Below are 23,026 nucleotides of genomic sequence, written 5' to 3'. Positions count from 1 at the left end.
AGTATTTGAGTCTTAAAACAACCTTTCCCTCCATTCCCCACCCCAAATCACTCTGTCGGCTTGGAATGATTGCACTATGAAGTTGTTCATAAGAAGTTATCCTTAAAATAGGTACAATGTGGACTTTTTTATCTGTGATTATTACTTTTTTTACCTGCTTTACTGTTGACAATAGAGAACCCTTTATTTGCTGGCACACATGTGTTTTTCTCTGAATTGGATTGACAGTTCTCAATGTTTGGTCTAAAACTGCCAAATCTGACCATATGGACTGTAGCTGTAGAACTAAAATTTATTCAAAACCAATGACATTTTATGACAACTTAGTTTTGAAATAAATCTGATTCCTCCAGACATTCTTAGTCACTTTTAACAAAGCTGTACTATCCCTGCACTTGAAACTAAATAAAAAGATATGTAAGAGTTTTAGAAAACAAACATGTGAAGGAGACAGAAGGGGCTGTTGTTTTCTGTAGTTTTCTGTACTTCTCTGTTAGATGTGTTTGTGAGTGGTTATGGATGAGCTATATGTTTTGAAAGGAGAGAGAGATTTGTGTATCCAAAAAAGTGAAATGGTTGTTGCTGCATAAATCTCGCTGCCTCTCTTGCAGAGTCTGAGCAGTATTTGTAAAAGAGCCTGTAAGCCACATTTAAGAGGTAAACACGCCTCAGGGCAGAATACTTTCCTTGTGAGCTCACTTCAGTCCTAATTTGTTTGTTTTTCTCCCTACCCCAGTGTCCCAACAGTTGGCTCAGTGCAAAATTGGCAGACACTTCCTTCCCTGGGACTTGAGGGTAATTTTATATTGACATTCTGTCTGTCCTTGACCAAGATGAAGTATTCTCATGTAACCTCAGCTTCATTTACACAAAGTCAAGCAAAAGTCACAAGGGCTGCTAAGGCAAATAGAGAAATGTGAAAAGTACCCCCAGTATTCAGACTCAAAGACATGTAATATTCTCACTGTAATAATATAGACTGTTAGGTGGGTGTTTCATGGAAGAAAAAGCACCAAATTAAGCAGGGGATGGAGGTGCATTTTTGCCTGCATTTCTGTAGAGTGCTGGATGTTTGACAAAGCAATACAGATGGAGTTTGGTTGTAATTTTGTGAAAGCCTAGTTTGTTATGTAGTTTTCAATTCACAAGGGTGTGGTTTAATGGGACTGTGGGTCTCCCAAGACTGGAAAAAATGTTGTCTGCTATTAACTGTTTCAGACTTCCGAGCAGCATAAGGTGTCAGGTATAACAACTAAAACTGCCCTGGTTTTCTTCAGCGACAGAAAGTCTGGTTTTGATCATGTGACTAAACACAATTAATTTATAAAGTGGGCTGGTTTAAACAAAAAAAGAACTTGCTTTTGAATCATCTACTGCCTTTGGCTTGAGCCAGCAAACAACTGCAGTGGATCAGGAGCATCAGATGTTGCTGATCTAAGGAGATAACTATGTGACAGCAAAATTCAGTCATCCCTATGGAGAGCTTTTTATGAAGTAGAGTCCTGCCTGTTGTCCACAGTTTTCCTTGACTATTTCAGTATGTAATTGCAGCCCAAATTGTAACTTTGTGAGTGGTTGTTAATCCTCTCTCATCTGTTCTCACCTCCATGGTGCAGTTTTTTCCTCCAGCATGTCAGCCTGGTGCTGGATGTGTGCTTCTGGGATAATGCTCCTCCTTTCTGACTCATTCAGCCCTTGCTTTAATCCTCTTTTGTCTTCTGAACTTCAGTAGGTGCTGCAACAGCTCCCACAGGTTTGGTGAAACCCTCAGTGTTTGGAACTTCATTCAGTGTCTCCATAATGATCTTTTTGACCACGTGGCTTTTCTTTTAGAACTGCATCATGAACTCTAGCAAGCAAAAGACTTCTGCAGCAGATCTTTTAAGCTTCCCAGATAGGGAAAATTGTTAAGCTTCTGCAAAATCACTGGGAGAATATCCTTCAGGGTTTTTAGTCCTGACAGGTGCCTCCCAACCTTAGCACTGTAGGCTCTTAGCCCTCCCTGAAGCAATGGGACTCCCAGTGTTGGCACAGAATCAAGAGTAAGGCACATGGTTCTTTATTGTTTAAGAATTAATGTAATTAATTTTTTTAAAAGGCATCCACACCTCAGTTTGTATCCACAGAATAAAGACTGGTCTGAGGAGACCCTGACAGTCCAGAGCTGCTTGATCAGCAAATGTTTGAGAGTTTTTGTCTTTTCATCTTTTCCTGGCTTTGAACAGAATGGAGTCAAGTTGAATGCTGTCACTTTGCCAAGTGGGATCTAACATCTGACATCTAAACAACTTCAGTCTCAGTGCCCAAATCTGGCCCTGAACCAAGAAATTACTGGTTTAAACCACTTGTTAGTAAGGTACTAACTGATCACGTGGGAATGTCCCTAAACACATCCTTCTATTACTTGTTTTGGTATTTCTAATATGTAAGGGATATTTAAATGCTGAGTGTTAAAGAAGCTTGGGGAGAATGTGCTGGTCCCTTACTGGCAGTCCATGCCTTATTTAAGGTCCTTGGGTCTGTACAGAGGAGTTTCAGGCAGACTGAGCTGGGCATACAAATTAACTGGAGCCCAGGACAGACTCCCATGGTACCCCTTCTCCAATGTCTGTCTTGTTTGACACTCAGCCATGGATACTTGGGCTCTCAGTGCAGTGTTCTGTGCACCTGTTAGTGCATGCTGCTTATGGTTATTACAGCAAGACAGTATTTCCCTGGTTTGTTTATATGGAAGGTGCACAGAATTAAACCTAAATTAGGTCTTAAAAAGGTTAAGCAGCAGCCCACCCCAGATCCCCTCTTCTTTACTAATCCAGTTACCTCCTAAAGGAGCTGGAATGGTATGTCACTATGTCTGCTTGAGAAACTCATGCCAGCTGTTTTTTTCACTGTGTTACTTTTTTAGGTGCTTGTACATTTGTCCTGGTGTCCTGTCCTTCGTTGTTGCATCTTTTCATGTTGTGCTCAGTCTCACAAACACGTCCCTCAGTGCCCCTCCTTTCACCACAGCAGTGACAGGACAGGGAAAGCAGGAAGCAGTGGTGAAAGCACTGAGCAGAGGCAGGGACCAGGTTCTGTTTCTGACCATCCCTTGGATTTCCTTTGTGACTTTTCCCCTGCTTCTTTTCTTTCCTGCTACTTCAGGAGAAGACATGTGCTTACCACACAGCTACAACATGAGTTTTAAGTAACTCAGAGCTCCTTAAAGCAGAGCACACCTAGCACAGATAACAATGTGATTTTTTGTGTGTTTTTTCTGTAGTTCAGATGAGGGGAGGATTACCTTTCATCCCTAGTTGCTGGGTCTCTGCCACCACTGCCTGTAGATCAGCCACTTCTGTTTTCAGGGTTGTGTGATTATCAAAGAATATAATGTGAGTTGTGTGAGGTCTTGCTGTCAAGTCCTGGTCCTGTGGAGGAGATTGCCATGTCTGCACCCACCAAGAAATGGATGCTTGGCCATCTCTCTGTTGTATTCCAAAGGAACTTTGTGCTTTCAGCTCCCAGGCAGTGTGACCTGTGCAGGACTGTGCCTTTTTGTGGTGGCTCTCAGGCTCACTCAGTCTGCTGCTGACTCTGATTGCCCTGGTCAATGGTTTGGCCATGGTGAACAGGGCTTGAGTGTAAATTGGGGGACTGGAATGTGACAGTCATGTCAGCAATAGTTGGTAGGTAGGAGGAAAACAGAAAAGGTGAGAGCGTGCCTAGAGTTTGAGGAAGTGAGGGCTGTAAGGAGGCTGTGTAAGGACACTGGCAGTGACTAATCTGTTGTCTTGTCTAGATGCAGACTTTGTGTGGTTGGCAGCAAAACAAAAATAGCATGTCAGCACAGGATACAGATGTGTTTCCACAAGTTACAACGAAACTAGCTGGCTGGCCTTTACAATTCATTTATCAAAGCACTTCCAGTTCCCATTTTGAGGCTACAGGCTAATTATAAGCATTTCAGGAACGATACACAGTGTTCAGCTGATATTATATTCAGTTAAAAACAAATTATCTGTTTTGGTTTTGGAGTTGTAAGCATCCTGGGAGGATATTTGAAAACATGCATCTGAAATAAACAAGTTTTTTTGCTGATTTGGATCTTAAAAATATACAGAGATGTTAAGGTAAAAAATAAGTCCTCAATTCACAACTTAGAAAATTATTTGCTTGGGAAACCTTCATATACTTTTTTGTGGCCATTAGAAGTTAAAGAATGAAAATTGTTGCTGGCTGAAAATTGGTTTGTGGGATCTAACCCCAAAACACCTTTCTGTGAAAGCGGCCAGAAGCAACAGTGCTGAAGAAAAGGAATGGATGGTGGCTGGTTGGTCTGGCCCCAAAAGTGCTCAGAGGTGCCATGACACTGAATATTGTTCTAATATTCAAATCACAAGAAGTGCTGTCCTACCAGACTTTAATAATAATATAATTTTTTTGCAAGCTTTGTATTTGTTAGGATACATATGGGTATTATTGTTGACCGTTAAAAAAACAGCCCTTCTCAATCTTGTTGCTGTTAGCCTCACCAGCTTGTTTGATTTTGCCACTTTTTCATTTGAGGGCAGAACTCAGTGGTTCTCACATGTGTGCCAAGAATTTATAAAGGAGAAGAAAAGGTTGGGTGTTGTTTTGAGGGGTTTTTGTGTGTGGTTTGAAGGATTTTTGTTTGTTATGGCTTTTTCTTTGTTTTGTTGTGCCTGTGTGGAGCTTTGAGCACAGCCGTGAGTTACATGATCCCTTCCTCTGTGCTGCTTCAGAATTATTTCAAGTTTCCATGGAAGCTGTGGAAATGTGATGGAGTAAATTTCAAAGCAATTTCCAGGCACTGGAAATTGGATTACAGATTTTGGATCTTGTGACAAAATAGCAAATGTGAAAGAAACCTCCTTGCCATCTTGCACAGCTGTAAAAATCTGCATGGTTCATCTGTGGAAGTGGCACTGCCTTTGGAAGGGTTGAGGGCAGAAACCCTGAGCATCCGAGGAGCACAGCCAAGGACTGCAGCTCTGGGGAGGAATTTTGTCTCCCAGCAGCATCCAGTTCCTGTGGGATCTGGGCAAGCCCTGCTTCTGCCTCCTGTTCCTGTACAGCATCAGTCACATCCAGAAACACACTGAGTTTCCAGAGGCTCCTGTGAACAGATGTTGTGATGACCCCTCTTTATTGAGATGAAGGATGGTTTGTGCTCAATATTCACCACTCTTCCAGTGGAAGAGTTCAGCTTTCATGGGGACAGAGCTCTCTCACTTTGCATGATGTTTAGCAGCACCAAGTGCTTTAATAAACAATCCCAGGTGCTTGGAATGCACAGTGCAGAGGTGTTCCTCTTACAAGCAAAGCAGTTGTTTTTCCTATTTGAAAAAAATCAGGTTGTAGAAATAGAGTAAGCTGAGTTGCCAAAAAAATAGTCATCAGTGAAGATAGCAAGGAATTATTAGTATACCCTAGAATAGAAATTTAGCTAGCCAATGTACCTGTGGGTGAGACTCATGGGTTTTTCTTGGTGGAAAATTGTTTCTGCAATTGTTTGTGCCCCGTGAGCCCTGAGGATTGTTTTGATGGCAGGGAGAGGCAGTTTCTGTCTCTGTGCAGAAGAATGATGCTTCTGTTTACCTGGCTGGTTTGGTGCTGATTGTGTGGCTCTACCAAGTACAATAGGTAAGGATCAGTCATTTGAAGTGTTGCCACTTGCTAAGGTTGCTAATTGATGGCTCTGGTCTGCTGGGAAGCTGGATCCAACCCTGGCTGCTGTGTGAGAAGCCACCAAGAACCTGTCTCAGACTGATCATGCTTTTTCTATTGCTTTTACTGACAAACACAGAAAAAATGCCACATATGAAGTCAGGGCACCATAGGATGAGAAATGTGTGTGTGAAGAGTGTTTATATGGGAAAGAGAGGGATGGAGACCCAAAAGGAAAAAGGGCTGGACAGAAGAATATGATAAATGAAAGAAAAAAGCAAGAAAGCAGAATAATGCTTGTTGGAGAGCGTGTGTGTGTCTGTGTAAACACCAAGCCTTAGAAATAGTGCGTGATTAAAAAAACAACAAAACAAAAGGGAGGGAGAGTAGGGAGAAAAGAAAGAGACTGTAGTCTAAAAAAACCCACAGAAGTACAGGGCAAAGAACCTGGGATGGGCATGAGGTTTAATGAAGCTGTAATGAGTCACTGTTACTCACAAGAATGTGCACTGCTAATTTGTGACCTGGCAGTGACACAGCCTCTCCTCTGTGTGCTCTCTGTCCTTGTGCTCCTCTGGTCCATCTGCCTGCTCCAGGCTCTGGAACTGCCCCACTCTGATGGCACAGGAACATTCCCCACCATGGCACAAATAATGGATGTAACTTAAGAACTAATGTTAGCTGTCTTGCCATAAGGATGCTGAGAAAGAAAATTAGCTTTTAAAGTAGAAGTGTTGAGCAAAGAGCTTTCTCTGTTGGCACAGTCCATACTATGAAAATGGAGAATGAGGGTTACAGAAAAACTGGAGTAGAACAAGAATTAAAAATAAGTCCTGAAGTTAGCAGTTACTGTGCTATGTGCATACAATTGCCAAAGAACTTCAAACTTGATGACAAAGCTGTATATAAGCTTGTGTGATGAAATCTGAAGCTGGAAAAACACAGCTTGGTTTTCATTTATAGTTTAAAGCCTGTAATCTGCCCAGCTTCATAAAGATCCTGACAAAGTTATGCCAAGTTTTAGGAAATCTTTGTTGAGTTATAGTTTCCAATGGAAACTATGCACAAAGAACAGGCTTTAATGCCAAAAGAGACAAAAATTATGATTTTGACTGTGTTTCACGTTAAGTTTGGGAGTTAAAGTCTAAACTTAAAGTAAAATAAAACTTGCAGACTTCCAAGCCACAAAAGAAAAACTTTAATAGACCACAGCTTGTTTTTGTTTTTGACTATCTGTATTCTGTCTGTGTGGGTGTGGGTTTTTTTATTTACCACATTGCCAGAAATGACAATTCAATACAGATTCTGCTCTGCCTCCTGTTTTCATGTTAACAAACATCTGGAAACTCAGCTTGTGTAATAAATGGGCCTTAGAAAGTAAGTTTTGCTCGACAGGGTCTCTTCAGGGAATGGTTGTGTTAATGCTGGCTCTGCTTTAGAGGGGGAAGTCAGCTGGATTTGTGTTTTCCTGTTGCAGATGTTGTGCTGGAGAAGGCCATGCATAAGTGCATTCTGAAGCCTCTGAAGGGTCACATTGAAGCGATGTTGAAAGAGTTTCATACCACAGATGGTTCCTGGAAACAACTGAAGGAAAACCTGCAGCTGGTGAGGCAGAGGAATCCTCAGGAACTGGGTGTGTTTGTCCCAACACCAGACTTTGTGGACGTTGAAAAGATTAAAGTCAAGTTCATGACTATGCAGAAGATGTATTCACCTGAGAAGAAAGTCATGCTGCTGCTGAGAGTTTGCAAATTGATTTACACTGTTATGGAGAATAACTCAGGTATGGTGCTTCTGGTGGCTCAGGTTCACTGATATCTCATACCTGATGTTGTCTTTCAGAGGAATCAGCCCAGCTCATTCTGCAGACAGCTCTGCTGCTGAAGCTCTTGCAGCTTCTCCTTGCCCTTTTGAGAGGAATTCTTGCTCTTTGCTTCTGACCTGCTGTCTCTGGACTATCTTCTGCAGATCTTAAAAACTCAGTCTGAAGCAGAGTTGTTGTCATGGGTGGAGTGTGAGCTTCAGGCAAAGCTGATTAGAGAAGCCCTTCCATGGTGCAGGAGGGACCGTCATGATTTCTGAACTCCTCAGAGAGGAGCCTGGGTGCAGCTGGATTCAGTCCTAGCCCAGACTTTGTCCATGGTTTAAAATCCAAGGAATTACAGAGGTGGGATTGAACCTTTGTACAACTTGGTCCTAACAAGATTAAGGATGACAAACCACATATAGTCATATAAAAATGAATTCTTTGTTATGATAAATTATTAGAACAAAAATATCTTCATCTAAATTATTTACTACACAGTGTAGAAGTAAAAACTACACTGTTTTGATATAGTGCATTATACTATACTAGATTATACTAGAGTAGTATAATCTAGTATAGTATAATGCACTATATCAAAACAATTAGAATAAAGAAATTATATTAAAGCTACCAAAAAGACCCAAAACAATTACTGAGTAGAGATTGATGTTTCTTAACCAGGGGGGCCAAATCTCTTTTGCTCCTCCAGGAGTGGCTGTCAGGGGTGTTCCCACCCAAGGGAGGAGTGTCCACACACACTCCCAGAAGGGAAATATTAGAAGATCCTGCTGTTTGAAAGCAGGACTGGACTTTCAGAGTACAAACTGATTGACTGTCAGCCAGATATCTCCATGGCAGCTGTGTCAGCCTGTGTTTTTAGATGAGGATACCTTACTCTATCTGCCACATCACTGTCAGGCTGTTTAACTTTGGGGTTGATGAGTCAGACTGGGTTTAGCATAATTCAACACCAAAAGCAGCAGGACACCACTTCTTAGTTCACCACTGATAACTTTGCAAAACAGGGCTTTGTTTTACCTCATTCCAGGCAGAGAGCCCTACAGATCCTACACATCCTATAGATGTGAAACAATTGAAAAAGAGCAGCTTTCCTTAAGTGTAGGCTTTTGAAGTTGCCTGGCAGAAAGGCTGTCCTGTGAGCCTTGAATTTAACATTGATTCTAAATGAGTATTTTTCTGCATATTTAGCTATTGTAATTCAATAGCATGTCTGCAATATGACAACTACAATGGTTTTATCTTAATGGGTGGAGAAAAGCAGCCTCTAATCCAGTATTTTTGGCTTGCTGTGCCACTGACTGTTCTCATTTGGACACTTTCTGTCATGCTTTTGGAACAGAAATGACATCTATTTCTGCACTGTAGTAAGAACCCAAAAGCTCCTTTGAAACCTAAATACTGAAATGGCACTACAGTCCAGTCAAGACCTGCTGAGCAGTCAGTGCTCCAAGATGCTGTGCTGGATGGCATGAATTTATGGGTGCAACTGTGACATTCTCTCTTGCACACTGCTATGACAGGTCATGAGCTAAGGTGTAGCAAAGCAGTTTTCTTTCTAAGGAAGCACTGCATGTGCAGCTGGGTCTGGTGCAGATCAAGACACTTACTTTCTTTGGAGATTGGAGATTAATGATGAAAGCTCATGGCTGTTAAAGCCCCCCAGATGCTTTTACAAGATTTAGGACTGAGCTCCGGCCCAGTTTATTACTGCATTTCAAAATTCTGCATTTTAAAATTGGATATAGGGATCTTGGCCTGAAGTTCTGTGAACTCATCTCTCCATACTGTGATGTGATTGCATTGAGTAAAGTATTTCCAACATGCACAAGGAAAATACTGAGAGGCTGCTGCTGGTCAAGTGCTGCACTGGGAGACTTGGGCTGAGGTGTGGCAAGTGCTCATTGGGCTGTCTTATTTTGTCATGTGAAGTTTGTTAAACATGGCATTGAGCCAGCAGCTGTTTGGGTGTCTGTCCTTCCAGCCAGGTAAGTGTGGTAGCTGGAGCATGTGCCTCAGCTGGTGTCACTTGAGTTTCACCAGAGCTGTGAGCTGGCTCCTGCTCTGGGCAGTTCTGAGTGACCCTCACATCCATCCTGCAGTGAGCACCATTCTGCCTGACCCAGAGATTTGGCCACACTGGGATTTCTGAACAGAAAGTCAGAATGCAGGGAAAGTGCCAGGAGCACAGACAGGCTTAGGTACAGCACAGTCTGTGGATTATTGTCATTCCAGGCCCTTCAGTCCCTCCCCATCTTTCCTGTAGGCTCCCTTCAGGTGCAGCACCTGGTGTTTGTAGAACACCTCTCTGGTGTTTTTTACAATGGTCTGTCAAGGAAACAAGTTGAGTTTTCTTGTGAAATCTATAGGCTTTTATATTCAGGCTTCTCTGCTGTAGGATTCATACTCAAAGACTGGTGTTTGTGTCTGGATGCTTCCAGAAAGTGGATGCAATCCCTGGATGTATAAAGAAAATGCCTATTCATCACCTCTTAGGCAATGGTAGTAGGGCAGGTGAAGGTCAGGCCAGACTGGCATGGCAGCCTGTTCAGCACTTCACCAGCTGAGCTGCTGCCAGGGTGAGCCCAGTCTCTAAATCTCCCTTGCATGCCTCAAGGTGTGCATCATGAGCTTTGTGCTTGTTTGAAGGACAGGATTGAGCTTGTCTCCTGTTCAGTGAGTGCCAGGTGATGTTCTCTTTGCTGCACATTGGTGACTTTAGGAGGTTCTGGAGTAATACAGGTATGCTGGGTAGAGAAGGCACAAAAGAGTGTTTTCCTTTCAGACATGGGAACTGGTAAAAAAATGTGGTTTGTCTCTCACTGCCTGTGTTCCCTTCCACCCAGGGAGGCTGTATGGAGCTGATGACTTCTTGCCTGTGTTGACATATGTGCTAGCCCAGTGTGATATGCTGGAGCTGGATACCGAAATCGAGTACATGATGGAGCTGTTGGATCCATCCTTGCTGCATGGAGAAGGTAATTATTTATTTTTACTAGAACTGCCTAAGGACTAGTGAGGGAGTGTTCTGTTTGAGTAGGAATCCTATTAAAGGGAGGCCTAATGATAGTGATGTTGATAGTGTAACCAGAGAATGTCATCATTTCCTCTGCTGGGCAGCTTGCAGAGCACAAGCCCCAGTGGCTGGAAAATCTGCTGCTGTGTGATGCTTTGTGAGCAAATACATTGTTTCCAATCAGTTTTGACTCAGCAGGCAAACACGTGTGCAGGTGCCCAAAGGCCTGAGCCTTTTGTGCCTGAAAATTTCCTGAGGGGATTTATGGGGCAGCAGCACTCAGCAAATTGTGAGGCACATAATAAGACTTGGATTATGTGCTTTGTGATGACCTCTGGGGGACTTCCTTGCACCTTTGCAGAAGTGCTTTTGAGGATATTGCCCCTTTTTAATGAACTTTGCTTCTTCCCAGCATTTGCTTCTCACAAAGTATTTTTATGAGCTCTAGCAGTATGTTTCCTGAGGCATTTCTTGAATGAGGGCTAAAGTCTGCTGGAGGCAAGGAAATCTGCCTCTGCTCCATGGCAGATTTCCTCTCTCCATGGCAGTATTTTTAATAAAGAAGTTTTCTGCAAGACCCTGGTAGGCCCCAGAATCTAAAAGGTTTATGAGGAGGTTTGAAGGCTCTTGCAGCCAATCTTAACTGCGTGTTTGGGTATATATGTGTGTTTTCTGTTCCTGCTGTATCCTGGCTGTCTGAAATTGCTTTTCATGTACCCTCTTGCATGCTGTTATGCCTGGGAGAATTCATGCCATAATTCCTTCAATTTGGCACTAGTCTGTTTCTTGCTTGGTGCACAGAGCATCCTTGAGTGGATTGTTAGGAGTCTTAGCATGGAAAATACTTGAGATGTGAAGCTGGAGATCATTATCATGCTTGAAAAGCAGAAAGGTTTATTGGAATATTAAGTCTTGTTTTGAATGCAGCAAAGGAAGTATCTCTGTTGGTTGGGCCTGTCATTGGCACTAGCTCAGCTCTGCTGTGCAGAGAAAATTGTGTAGGGCTTTGGGGTTGGGCATTTCTACTGTATTGTCCAGTTTGTCTAATGGGTCTTGCATGAATTTTATGTGTTCATCTTGTTGCAAAGCTAAAGGCTGAGAGGGAATGCTGTCAGTAATACAGAAAATACTACTGTGGGCATCCAATGCATCTCTGAATGCCTCTGAATAGACTGAGCACTCCCACCCAAATAGTTGACTTTAGAAAGAAAAGACAGCTTGTCTTTTGTTTCTCCTGGTTGCTGCAGACTGTTGCCTCCTGTTGAGACTCTTTTACTTTGTGATCCACAGCTTCTTTTGTGCATTGGCAACTCCGTTGTGGCTTTAATTTGTTCTCTACTCATGTAATAAATGGGGAGTGTGCAGGACTGTACACACCATCTCCTGAATTAGCTGGACATTCTGGGGAATGCTAGGAAGTTGTTGTTTTAAAAATAAAGGCAACTCTTTGGGATGATTCCAGAGTACAAGTCTCACACTCAGTTGTTGCTTTATTGCCACTCAGAGTGGTTGCTTTGAAGTTGATGAACAGGGTTAGATTGTTTTTTACTTTGTTTCAACAGCCATGTTTATTTCATCCCCCTCTGAAGCCTGGGAAGAAACCAAAACACTGTTAGAAAATTGTTTAGAATAAAGCTGGTGTTCCAAGGTTGGAGGAGTAAATATTCAGGCGTAAAGGAGTTACAAGAGTTGTTGGTTTTCCTGGCTTTTACAGAGATGGGGCAACTGAGAAGAGTTTTAAAAGATTTTATTATCTTATCAGTCATGTAAGGAAATGGTTTTTCAGCAGGAGTGGACCCAAGGTTCCACTGTGCAATATGGAGCACATGCAACCCCTGCATGTCTCTGAGCAGCTGAGAACACACCCTCCCGCGCTGTGCAGGCCAGGGAGGGTTTTCCTTTTGTGTGTAAACATAGTGGCAACTTTCATATCTACGTGTGTGGGTGGGTGCCTCTCTGTGTGTATGAATATATACCTCAAAGAAATATATATATATCTCAAAGAAAACTGCCTGCACTTGTGACTGTGACCACTCTGAGAAGTTCTTCCCTTGCTGTCCTTCACAGGGGGCTATTACTTGACCAGTGCTTATGGAGCACTTTCACTGATCAAGAACTTCCAGGAGGAACAAGCTGCCCAGCTGCTCAGCTCAGAGGCCAGGGACACGCTCCGGCAGTGGCACAAGAGGAGGACAACAAACAGGACAATACCTTCAGTTGATGATTTTCAGGTAGAGCTTCGGGCTGAAATAGAAAATGGGATGATTGTGTTGCTGGAAATACCCATTTGAGAGGTATCATTTGTAGCAAATTTCCTTGGTGCCACAAGTGGAGTGAAACAGTGCTGAGATTACAGATGGCAAATTTGCCTCTTTGAAGTCTTGGCACTCACTTTTTATCAAATTGTTTCATTATGATGGTCTGAAGAAAACACTAAATAATAGAGCTTTCTTACCTTCCTTTTTAAGTCATGTGAAGCAAGGACAAACTGCATTGTATCTTAGATTCAGCTTTTTTGCACACTTTATTGTTCAGAAGATCAAATCCAGATTTCCAGGGGTATAAATCAGCCCAGCTGCCCAGCAGCCAGTGGTGGCTAAAGCAGGTAGCAGAGAGGAGAGGTGGTAGAAATGTTCCCCAGGAGTTTTGAAGTTTAAGCAGGCAGTAGAGTTCTGTGCTATGGATGTCCTCACATTTTTTCTTTTTTGTCTTTTTTTTTTTTTTTTGTCCCCTGTATTTTGTACTGCTCTTCCAGAGCAGGGCAGTACCTTCACCTGGAGAATAACAAAGCAGTGGTTATCACTCCATCCTCTGAGCCCAGGCCTGCATCTCTTCCATCTGCTTTGGACTGACTGTTAAGGTGCAGCAGTTTGTGAGCTGAAGGAGGGGAGGGAGTTGGAATTGGGAAGAGAGGATTTGCTCCTGGGAGTTCAGCTGTCTGCAGTTAGGAAGAGGAGAAGCCATTACAAGCAATTCCAGTGCCCAGAGCCTGTCCATCTCCCTGGGATCCACGTTCTGTTCTCCTCACCTGTACTTAGGTGTCAGATTCCAGCAGCTGGAGTCTTTGTTCTTTCTGCCAAAACTCTGCACTTTCCATAGGAACATCCAGCACCTTTATTTCTGCTTGGTGAGGAAATGACAGAAGATTCTTTCTGCAGGATTTTGTAGGAAGTTCCATCTTCTCTTTCTCTGCAGATGAACTTGGTGCAGGCTCAGTGTTCACTTGGATGCAGGAGGATGCAGTGGGCAGGGAGGAGCTGGCTCTTAGTGTGTCCAGTGCTTCTCCTGCTGTTGTCTCTTTCAAAAGAGAGCCTGGAATTAGAAGAGCCTGGATCCCACCACCCTCAGGGTGTGCTTGGCACAAATGCAAGTGTTTTGCTGTCTGCTCAGAATGGCAATTTTCTCTCTTCTCTCTCTGAGTCTTGCAGTCCTGAAATGGAGCACCTGGCCAACAACCAGCATGGAACATATCTGCAGCTCCAGTCATCTTCCTCCTGGGGAATCAGGGTGTGGTCATGGCATTTCTGTGCTGCAGTCTCACAGCCTTGCTGGCTCTTGGGCTCTGGAGGCTGTTTTTCCACCTTCCCTAAATGGAAAGAAAAGCAAAAATCCCAGTGCTTTGATGATGATGAAATACAGCTTTCTGGGCATCTCTAAAAAAAACTTCAGCCTTTCCTTTTCTTTCCAGCAATCCTGTCCATCTAAAAACTTGTGCTTTTCAAAGCATGTGTGGTAGCTTAATTAAAAATTAAATCTGGTGTGTTTTGCCATATTTAGGGCTGGGTTTTTTCTACAAGTTCTTCAGGTAAAAAAAATGACATAGTTCTGTTCAGTCAGGTTCAGTCCCAGTTTTTAAAATCTATTGCAGAGCTTTAGTGTCCAGTCTTTGTGGCATCAAGAAATACTTGATTAGACAAGAGTGCTCTTTGGAACTTAAGTCATTGGAAGATTCTTTTCAGTTTTACCTTTCAACAGCTTATTTCTGTGAGAGGTAAACCTCTACCAATGGGATTTTGCACACTTAATTTATTCAGCATACAAACCATGGGCGCCAGCCCAGTCAATAAACAACTCTTTCTCCCTTTAATTTTTTCCACCTCCTTCAATCTTACTGCATTTTAGTCTTTAATTCCAGCTAATTTTTTTTTTTTTTCTTTTAAAACTGTCTCTGGTTTAGAGATAATTATAGGAGAAAACACTCTGGAATTAACATTTTCTCTAAAGAAAATGGGTTTCAGCACTCCCTTGCCGTCAATAGGAAAGGAATTTCTTGGATGAAAATGACAAAACCCATTTATTTCACAAACAAAGTTCCCACAGGGCAGGCAGGGAGAAAATTAGTAACTGTCAGGTATTGAAGCTCCTCGCTGGGGGTGGATTTAGAGCTCCTTCTTTAGCTGGCCTGGCCTTCCCCAAGGTCCAGAGTGGGGATGCAGCATCCAGCTCTCACCAGTGGTCTGGTTATCGGACCAAAGCTGAGCCAAGCAGTTCCAGAGGAAGCCACAGAAGTCACTGGAGGATTGCTGTTGCAGTCCCAGGAAAACCTCTTGCCTCAGCTAATAAAACCAAGGTAGCCCAAAGCAGAAATGTGACTCCCTCCACACCACAAAGCCAAGCACATGGGGAGCGAGTGCCTGAACACCCGTGCCAGAGCTCCCCCAGCTCACAGCCCTCCCCTGGCCCCAGCCTGAAGCTCCAGGACTCATTTCTGGGCATAAAGCAGACCATGGGGGAATACAGTATTACCATAAAATCACCCCAAGACGCAAACAAACAGGAAGCAGATGAAACTGCATTTCCCTGTGGGGCCTATTTAGAATGTATCTGTGGGCATGTGTCAGTTTGTACAGGAGGACATCCAGCTTTTGCCTCAAGATCAGGTGCATTTACTTGAATGGTGCAGAGTAAATTTTCTTTCTGAATCCCTGTAAAGCTGTTCTGTGAAGCAGGGTTAGGCCAGGCTTGGACACCAGGCTGCAGCTCACGGGATGGCCATAAGGAATCACCAGAGTGTGTTTCATAGCTGGAGCAGGGAGAGGCTTGCTTTTTGTTGCTGACTTTTCATTTTTCAGAGGCCAAGGACTTTTTTGACTTCTTGATGTCTGCTTTCTTGTTCACAGAACTACCTTCGTGTTGCATTCCAGGAGGTTACCAGCGGCTGTACAGGAAAGACTTTGCTAGTAAGGCCTTACATCACTACCGAAGATGTCTGTCAGCTTTGTGCTGAGAAGTTTAAAGTGGCAAATCCAGAAGAATACAGGCTGTTTCTTTTTATTGATGACACCTGGCAACAACTGACAGAAGATACCTACCCTCAGAAAATCAAGGCAGAGTTGCACAGCCGTCCTCTGCCCCAGGTTTTTCACTTTGTCTACAAGCGCCTTAACAGCGACCCATATGGGGCCATTCTTCAGAACAGCCACGACTCGGCTGCTTAGAACCAGCAACCTGCCATTTTTATATCTGTTCCTTGGTAATTGTTACAAACATCTTTGTTGGCTGCCTTCCTTAGGAGCTAAAACATGCCTTAAACCTAAAGTGCCTGGTGAAACACGTGCTGACAGTTGTGATGTCGCTTACAGGACCCAGGGGCACTGTGCACGTGGCCAGCTATGCAGAATATTCCACCAGCATGTCTTGAGGAGACAGCCCATGAGCCTGCATTTCCTGTACCATGGGCTCTTTTGCAGCATATTCTACTGTGGCCTTTCACAGGTCTTGGCTGTAGTGTGCAAAATATGATTTTCTTCCACTCCTTGTTTCCCCAGCTGTCACTTGCATTTGAATCCGAGTGCGTCCGTGGGCTGGGGTGAGCTCAGTTCTGCCAGCAGGAGTTTGACAAGACTGTCCGATGCAGGGCATCAGTTCACTCAGCATTACCTGGATGGTTGCATCCTTGTCTAATTTTTTTGATTACAGAAAATTTTCATGTTTATATATATATATATATATAAAATAGATATTTTATAGCAGTTGCAGGTAAACTGTCAGGGTTGGTTTTTGAAATATTTTTTTAACTAAAATATTCTATAATTATGCATGTGATTTTTAACATTTAATACACAAGAATAAATCTCTTGCTGGTTTTAGAGTCTTGCATTGATAGTCTGTGTGGTTTCTCTTCTTCACCTGTTCCAGGAGAATTCTTAGGAAACCTCTGTACCCTTGAGGCAGTTTTGCTGTCTGTTCTCAGTTGTCTTCTGAAAATCAGACCATTTTATTCATTGTGCTGTGCAAAACATGTCTGAACCTCTCATCACATTCATTCTGAGCACACTGTGTGTTTGACCCTCTGTCCTTCTCCATGCCTCACTCGTGTTCCTCTTTTATTCTGTGTGGTGCTTTCCATGCCATTCTTTCCACTGGATACTTGTGAGCCATTCCCTGTCCCTGTTCTTTTTTAATCCCTCGCTGTAATGCTGCCCATCCCAGTCTGGTGTTCTTTGGATAGTTGTTTTTTTATTTTGAGGGTTTTTTGGGGGGGTGTTCTTGATTTGGGTTTTGTTTCTTTGGGTTTTTTTTTTTTTTTGGTTGGTTTGTTTTTTTGGTTTTTTGGGTTTTTTTCTTTTGTTTTTGTTTTTGTTTTTTGGTTTTTTTTTTATGCCTTACTTGTATTCCTTTTTTATTCTTGGTGGCTCTGTGGTGCTCCCATGTGCCATTATTTCTCTACTGGATCCTCGTATTCTGTTCCCTGTCCCTGTTCTTTTTTAATCCCTTTCTGTTATGCTGCTCATCCCAGGTTTTGTTGTTGTTATTTTGGTTGTTTTTTTCAATTTCATTCTGCACCTCATTCTTACTTTTCTTCCTGTGTTGTCTCTGCTTCCCCTCCCTCTTTCTGCCTCTCCTGTGACTGCAGGGCTGGGAGGAACTTCTGGGGATTCCCCCCATTCTTGTTGCAGCAGAATCCCTTTGGGGGAGATGTACTCATGGAAAGACCTTGAATAAAGCACCACACTGCTGTTCAGGGCAGTTTGACTCATTCTGTGTCTTCTTTGGGGGTGAGGAAGGAAGGTTGAGGGGGAGGAGGTGGAGACTGGGGGGCTCTGATGTCATTTGGGGCACCCCAATGTCCCTAGGAGGGACAGCCAGGCTGCAGCCGTGATATTTTCTGAAAAATCCTTTCCTTAGGATTTTTTTCTCCTGAGAAGCTGAGAGGCCTCAGGAACAAAATGTAAACAATGGTTATCTGCTGCTGTGGAATGCAACGGGTGCATCTGTGATTGGTCTCATGTGGTTGTTTCTAATTAATGGCCAATCACAGTCAGCTGGCTCAGACTCTGTCCGAGACACAAGCCTTTGTTATTATTCCTTTTCTATTCTTAGTTAGCCTTCTGATGAAATCCTTTCTTCTATTCTTTTAATATAGTTTTAATGTAATATATATGATAAAGTAATAAATCAGCCTTCTGAAACATGGAGTCAGATCCTCATCTCTTCCCTCATCCTCAGACCCCTGTGAACACCGTCACACCAGGCTGTGATGGAGGAGCAGGTGAATGGGGAATGAGGGGGATCATACTGGCCAGAAAATTCACAGGGAGGGCTGGGTGTAGAATACCAAAACCTGTCAAGTTTTTTGTTCTTATAGGCATTGGCAAAGAATTGGAATTTATCTCTAAAACCATTTGGAAAGAATGGTTTGGAAAGAATCTATCCATTCTATTGTATACAGGAATGTAGGAGAACTGACTAGAGACAGGTAGTAATTTTGAAACCAATGTTATAATGTTTTTACCTAGGAACGAACCAATCAAGTGCCCTGTGAAAAACACCAATCATTTGTTTTTAAAATTTTAAAAGTCTTATAGTAATAAAATGTTATAAAAATAGTAATACAATTAGAGTATAAATGTTATAATAATAACTTGGACAATTTGAATTAGGACAATATAAGACAATAGAGACAAAGTTACAGATGTCCGGGTACCTTTTCTGGGCAGCACGAGCCCGAAATAGGACCCACAGAGGATTAACAGAGGATTAACCCTTAAAAGCAACAGCCTATTGTATATTCATACACCTCATACATGATGCATAAATTCCATTCAAACACAGGATTCTGGTCAGTGTCAACTTCTTCCTCTGAATCCTAACAGCGCCTTCGAGGCGGGAAGAAGTTCATTTCTTCTGATAATGGAGCAATAAATTCTTTTTCTCTGAAAGATTTAGGTGTCCTATGGCTGCTATCTCAATGTGAGTCCTTTCTTTAAAAAACTATCCTACTTAGCATAGTTTCTATTTTAACATTTTTTATAACCTAAAACTCTATTTAACAGAGTACTCAAGAGAGTTAATACAGCATTACTTTCTAACACAACACATATAATATTCATTTTAATATTTGCGAAAAGCCAATCATAAAATACATGCATTTTTCACACCCTTAATCCGCAGGAACAGCTGCGGGGGCTGAAGGGAATCGAAAAGGAAACTTCGGCCTCCGTTCCCTGCCTGCCGCAAGGGCGCCCGGCGCGGCCCGGGGGCGGTGCTGCCGCCTTGTGGGCAGAGCGCGGCACTGCGGGCAGAGGGGAGCGGTGAGGCGGAGTCAGGAGTACAAAGGGGCGCGGCCGGGCTTGAGCGGCCGCCCTGCGAGGCGGTGGCCGGGAACAGTGACAGCGGCGGGGCCCGCGGAGGGGACAGAGCTGCCATTTAAAGATGGCGAAGCGCCCGCGTACCAGGACCCTGCATGAGCCGGGTCGGGCTCCAGCCACACTCAAGATGGCGGTCCCGGCAAGACCCCCGGCAAAAGCGTCGCCGCCGCTCCCTGCCGCGGCTTGCGGGGCTCCGGTGGCGCTGACCCCGCCAAACATTTTGTCCCGTTGGGAAAGGCGGCGGAAAATCGCGCTGAGAGCCCGGCATCGGTGTCGAGGCCGGGTTGAGACAAACGACCCGAACTGGACAAACGCCTGTGTGAGGAGTGCGGGATGCTTAAGGCACCACAACAAAGATGGCGGCTCGGCCGGGAGTGACTTCTGCCAGTACCAAAGGGGAAATCCGGCAGAAATGGCTGCTGACTCCTGGCGTCCTGGGCTTGCCAGGCAGGTTTTGTGCTTGATTGCAAGGCAGTTTTTCTGCCTCTGCAGGGGGTGGAAACTGGAAAGGGGAGAGGAAAAAAGTCACTTTTACGCCACACCCAGTTGGTGTGAGCATGCGCAATCGGCGTAGCTCTGCGCAATCGGCGTAGCCCTGCTCAGTCGGTGTGAGTATGCGCAGTCGCCGTAGCCGTGCGCAATCGGCGTATCTCTGCGCATTTGGTGTGAGATACGTGAAATTAGTAAAAAACCGGAAAAACCCTTAAAGAAACGTAAATAAATTTTAAAAGTAAAGTAAATAAATGAAAAAAAATTTAAAGAAAACCAAAACAGCAGCAAGGACATGTGAGCCACCCAGCAACCTCAGCTGTCCCTCCCTCCCCAGGGCCTGAGGGAAGGAGCAGCAAGGAGCCCACACAGCAGGAGTGGGGCAGGGAGAGCAGCACAGCCAAAGCTCGCAGTGCTGATGGGGGCAGCTGAGCCAATTGTCACTTTTTTGGACACTTTATTGTTACTTTGGACACCAATTGTTACTTTTTTGGACACCTTTTCTGCCTACTCTGCCCAGGACATGGCCCAGCAATAGGCAAGCTGGCATCAACCCTGCTTGCTCTGGAGCTGAACCCATCTGAGTCATTCCCTGAGCTGCCCCAGGGAAGCCAAAGCCAAACCTTACCTGTGCTGTCATCTCATTGCAGGGGTTCCACACTGCTGTCTCCTCATCACAAGAGTTTCAAACCTTCCTGGTGCTTCTTGTGGGCAGCTCCTCCAAGCACTGACTTTCTTCTTCACTAAGCAGCCACCCCACTCTTTTAGAAGAAGAGAAGCCCTCTTCTTCTCACTGGTCACAGCTGGGGCCTGGTAAAGTTAGGCCTGTTCCTAATCTTTGATAATTGGCCCAGCTGCAACTCCTTAGGAGTGAGATTACTTTCTACACTATCTTTATTTTCTTATATTCTATCCCCCTACATATCTAGAGTCAGGGTTTAGGGTTTTTTCCTTCCTGAAAATTCTGAGATTTTTCCTGTGGGTGGTCACTGAACCTTGGCCATGCCCAACCCGCCCTTCCCAGCCTGCCCATGGACAGAGGAGCTGGCAGCACACAGCTCCCCTCAGCCCCTGGGGATCTTCAGAAACACCTTTGTGCTGCCCATGCCCAGGGGCTGAGCCCTGCCTGGGGCTCACCCAGGGACCTCTCTCTGCAGAGACTTCCTGCCCTGCAGCAGATCAACACTCGCACACAGCTTGGCATGTCTGTGAACTGCCTGAGGTGCCCTTGATCCTCCCCTGCACATCATTGACAAAGATGGGAATCACAGCTGAGCCCTGGGGAACACCACTTGTGCCCAGGTGCCAGCTGGATTTAATTCCACTGAATTCCACAACTCCCTGGGCCCAGCCATTCTGACAGGTTTTACCCAGAGAAGAGTGCGTTCAGTTCTTCAGTCTTTTCCTCAACCTTTGTTCTGTGTCTGCCCCCATGTCCAGGAGAAGACAGAGGTTCACCTTAGCCCTCCATTTGTTACTGATGTATTTACAGAAATATTTTTACTCTCTTTGCAATTTTCCAGGAAGAAATTCTTTACTGTGAGGCTGGTGAGGCACTGGGAACAGGTTACCCAGGTGAGCCAGATCTGAGTGAGTTTGCAAAGGAGCAAAGCTTTGCCACTTGGGCACACTCCTCTTGGTTTCTTTGCTCAGGCCTTCGCTGAGCACAGAACTCATCTAGGTAGAAAACTTTTGACTAGACAGGATCTTTTGGATCCATTGTACCCCAAACATGTCAATGTGTGGCGCCATTGTAATGATAAACTAAAAACAGCAGCACAAATGACACAAAGAAAACATGGCAAAAGTGGATGAGGAGCAGCCCAGTGAGGAAAGGACGTGGTGAGACACTGGCACATTGAGTGAGCTGCACTCCCAAAATCTTTAGGCTAGCAAGTCCTGCTCTCACATTCTCCTTTTGGTTTATTTAAATTAAATTTATTTATTTAAGTTTATAAAATCATCAAAATAAAATATATACAATTAAAAATATGTTCTCAACCTCTAAAGATACAATCAAAACACACGTATTCAAATTACATCTAAATATCAGAACATACAGAACATATAGAATATCTGTTGACTATGAAACCTAACACATAAATCTTATTTTTTAAATACTCTTTGGACAGGTGGCAGCTTCTTCCTGAGATCAGAGGAAAGAGAGCTCTTGGGGATGGGAGGCAAGTACTTGGGGTAAGATAAGGGTAAGGGAACATAGGAGGTGTCCAGGGAAAACTTCTTGGAAAAAGGGTAGCCAGTCAGGCCTGCAAAGTGAAGACACAAAATGGATCAGAGCCTGCAATGCAAACCTAAAGCATCTGAAGCTCCGTATTTCATGGGACAGATTCCTTGGAAACTTGTAAACAGCTGCACAGGAGGGAAACATGCTCCTGCTCCTTGCAGGGGGCACACGCAGGGCACAAATGATCCCTGGCAATGGGCACAGCCTCTCTGGGCTGCCACAAGAGCCTTCCTCCCACCCCAGCTCCCCCTCACCTCTGTGTGAGGCTGAGCCATGCTCAGCCTGCCCCTCCCTGCCAAGAGCTGGATGGTTTGCCTTGGGGATAGGGGGGATTACAGGCAGTCCCAGCGACCATTTCTTCATAACCCCAGCACTGGGACACACAGGCATCAAGGAAACCTGGAAAGAGCACAGCACTCTGCTCAGCTCAAGCATCCAGCCTCGCCCCATTTGATGCCTCAGGAAATTCAGCCATGCTCTTAGCTGGGGCTTGGGCAGGAAAAGAAGAGTCAGACTGATGAAGCAGCTTGGCCTAGGATACGGAATAGAAAGAGAAATGGTGAGGGATAGACCGAGATACACTTGGCCAGGTTGGACAACTTGAGGTGCTCTGACTCCTTGTTGGTGCTTTCTCAGGCATGAGACAGAGGAGGAACCACCACAGAGCCCAGAAACCATTCAAAGACCTCTCCTGTTATTGTTACCTGCTGAGGACTGCACTACACACCCATTCTGCCCTACACACCCATTGCAAAGACAGCCTGAAGCACAGTGTCCAGCTGAGCTCTTCCTTGGCCCAGCTGCTCCCCTGGGCTCACAGCACAGGAAAACGGCTCAGAGCTCCCTACAGAACATAAACTGAAAATCTACCACACAGGATTTTGCTTTCTTTCCTGACCTTACATCCTTTTCCTGCTGAAATCAGCTCCTTATTCCGACAGCTGTCATCAGAGACTGTGAGATTTTCCCTACATTCCTTCGTCTTCTTCTTCTTCTTCTTGCACATCTTACTGGGCTCAGAAGAAAGAGAACTCTTCTTCTTCTTCTTGCACATCTTACTGGGCTCAGAAGAAAGAGAACTCTTCTGGATGGGAGGCAAGAGCTTGGCCCGTAAGGGCACATAGGGAATGTCCAGGAAAAATTTTTTGGGATCACCACGCTCAGTCAGGTCTGCAGAGTGAAGACACAAA

The 23,026-nt window shown here is 44.2% G+C and overlaps 2 protein-coding genes across 7 annotated transcripts in view; one reads left to right on the top strand and one right to left on the bottom strand.

The window, feature by feature from the left end:
• Positions 1–16,610, top strand: part of RIN2 (Ras and Rab interactor 2) — a 61,644-nt gene extending 45,034 nt beyond the window's left edge. For all 6 annotated transcript variants that reach the window (XM_063152668.1, XM_063152665.1, XM_063152666.1 and 3 more), the window contains 4 exons: positions 7,148–7,453; positions 10,342–10,473; positions 12,579–12,742; positions 15,632–16,610. In XM_063152668.1, coding sequence (XP_063008738.1) covers positions 7,148–7,453; positions 10,342–10,473; positions 12,579–12,742; positions 15,632–15,949 — 920 coding nt within the window. In that variant the 3' untranslated portion in view covers positions 15,950–16,610. The remainder of the gene's footprint in view (positions 1–7,147; positions 7,454–10,341; positions 10,474–12,578; positions 12,743–15,631) is intronic.
• Positions 16,611–21,604: 4,994 nt separating this feature from the next.
• ACSS1 (acyl-CoA synthetase short chain family member 1) overlaps positions 21,605–23,026 on the bottom strand; it is a 41,604-nt gene continuing 40,182 nt past the window's right edge. The window contains exon 17 of the transcript XR_010027205.1: positions 21,605–23,006. The gene's annotated coding sequence lies outside the window, so the exon portion shown is untranslated. The remainder of the gene's footprint in view (positions 23,007–23,026) is intronic.

Source organism: Melospiza melodia, chromosome 3 (genome assembly GCF_035770615.1).
Source record: "Melospiza melodia melodia isolate bMelMel2 chromosome 3, bMelMel2.pri, whole genome shotgun sequence".
In the NCBI taxonomy this organism is placed as follows: Eukaryota; Metazoa; Chordata; class Aves; order Passeriformes; family Passerellidae; genus Melospiza; species Melospiza melodia.
This window is presented reverse-complemented; position numbering and strand designations above follow the sequence as displayed.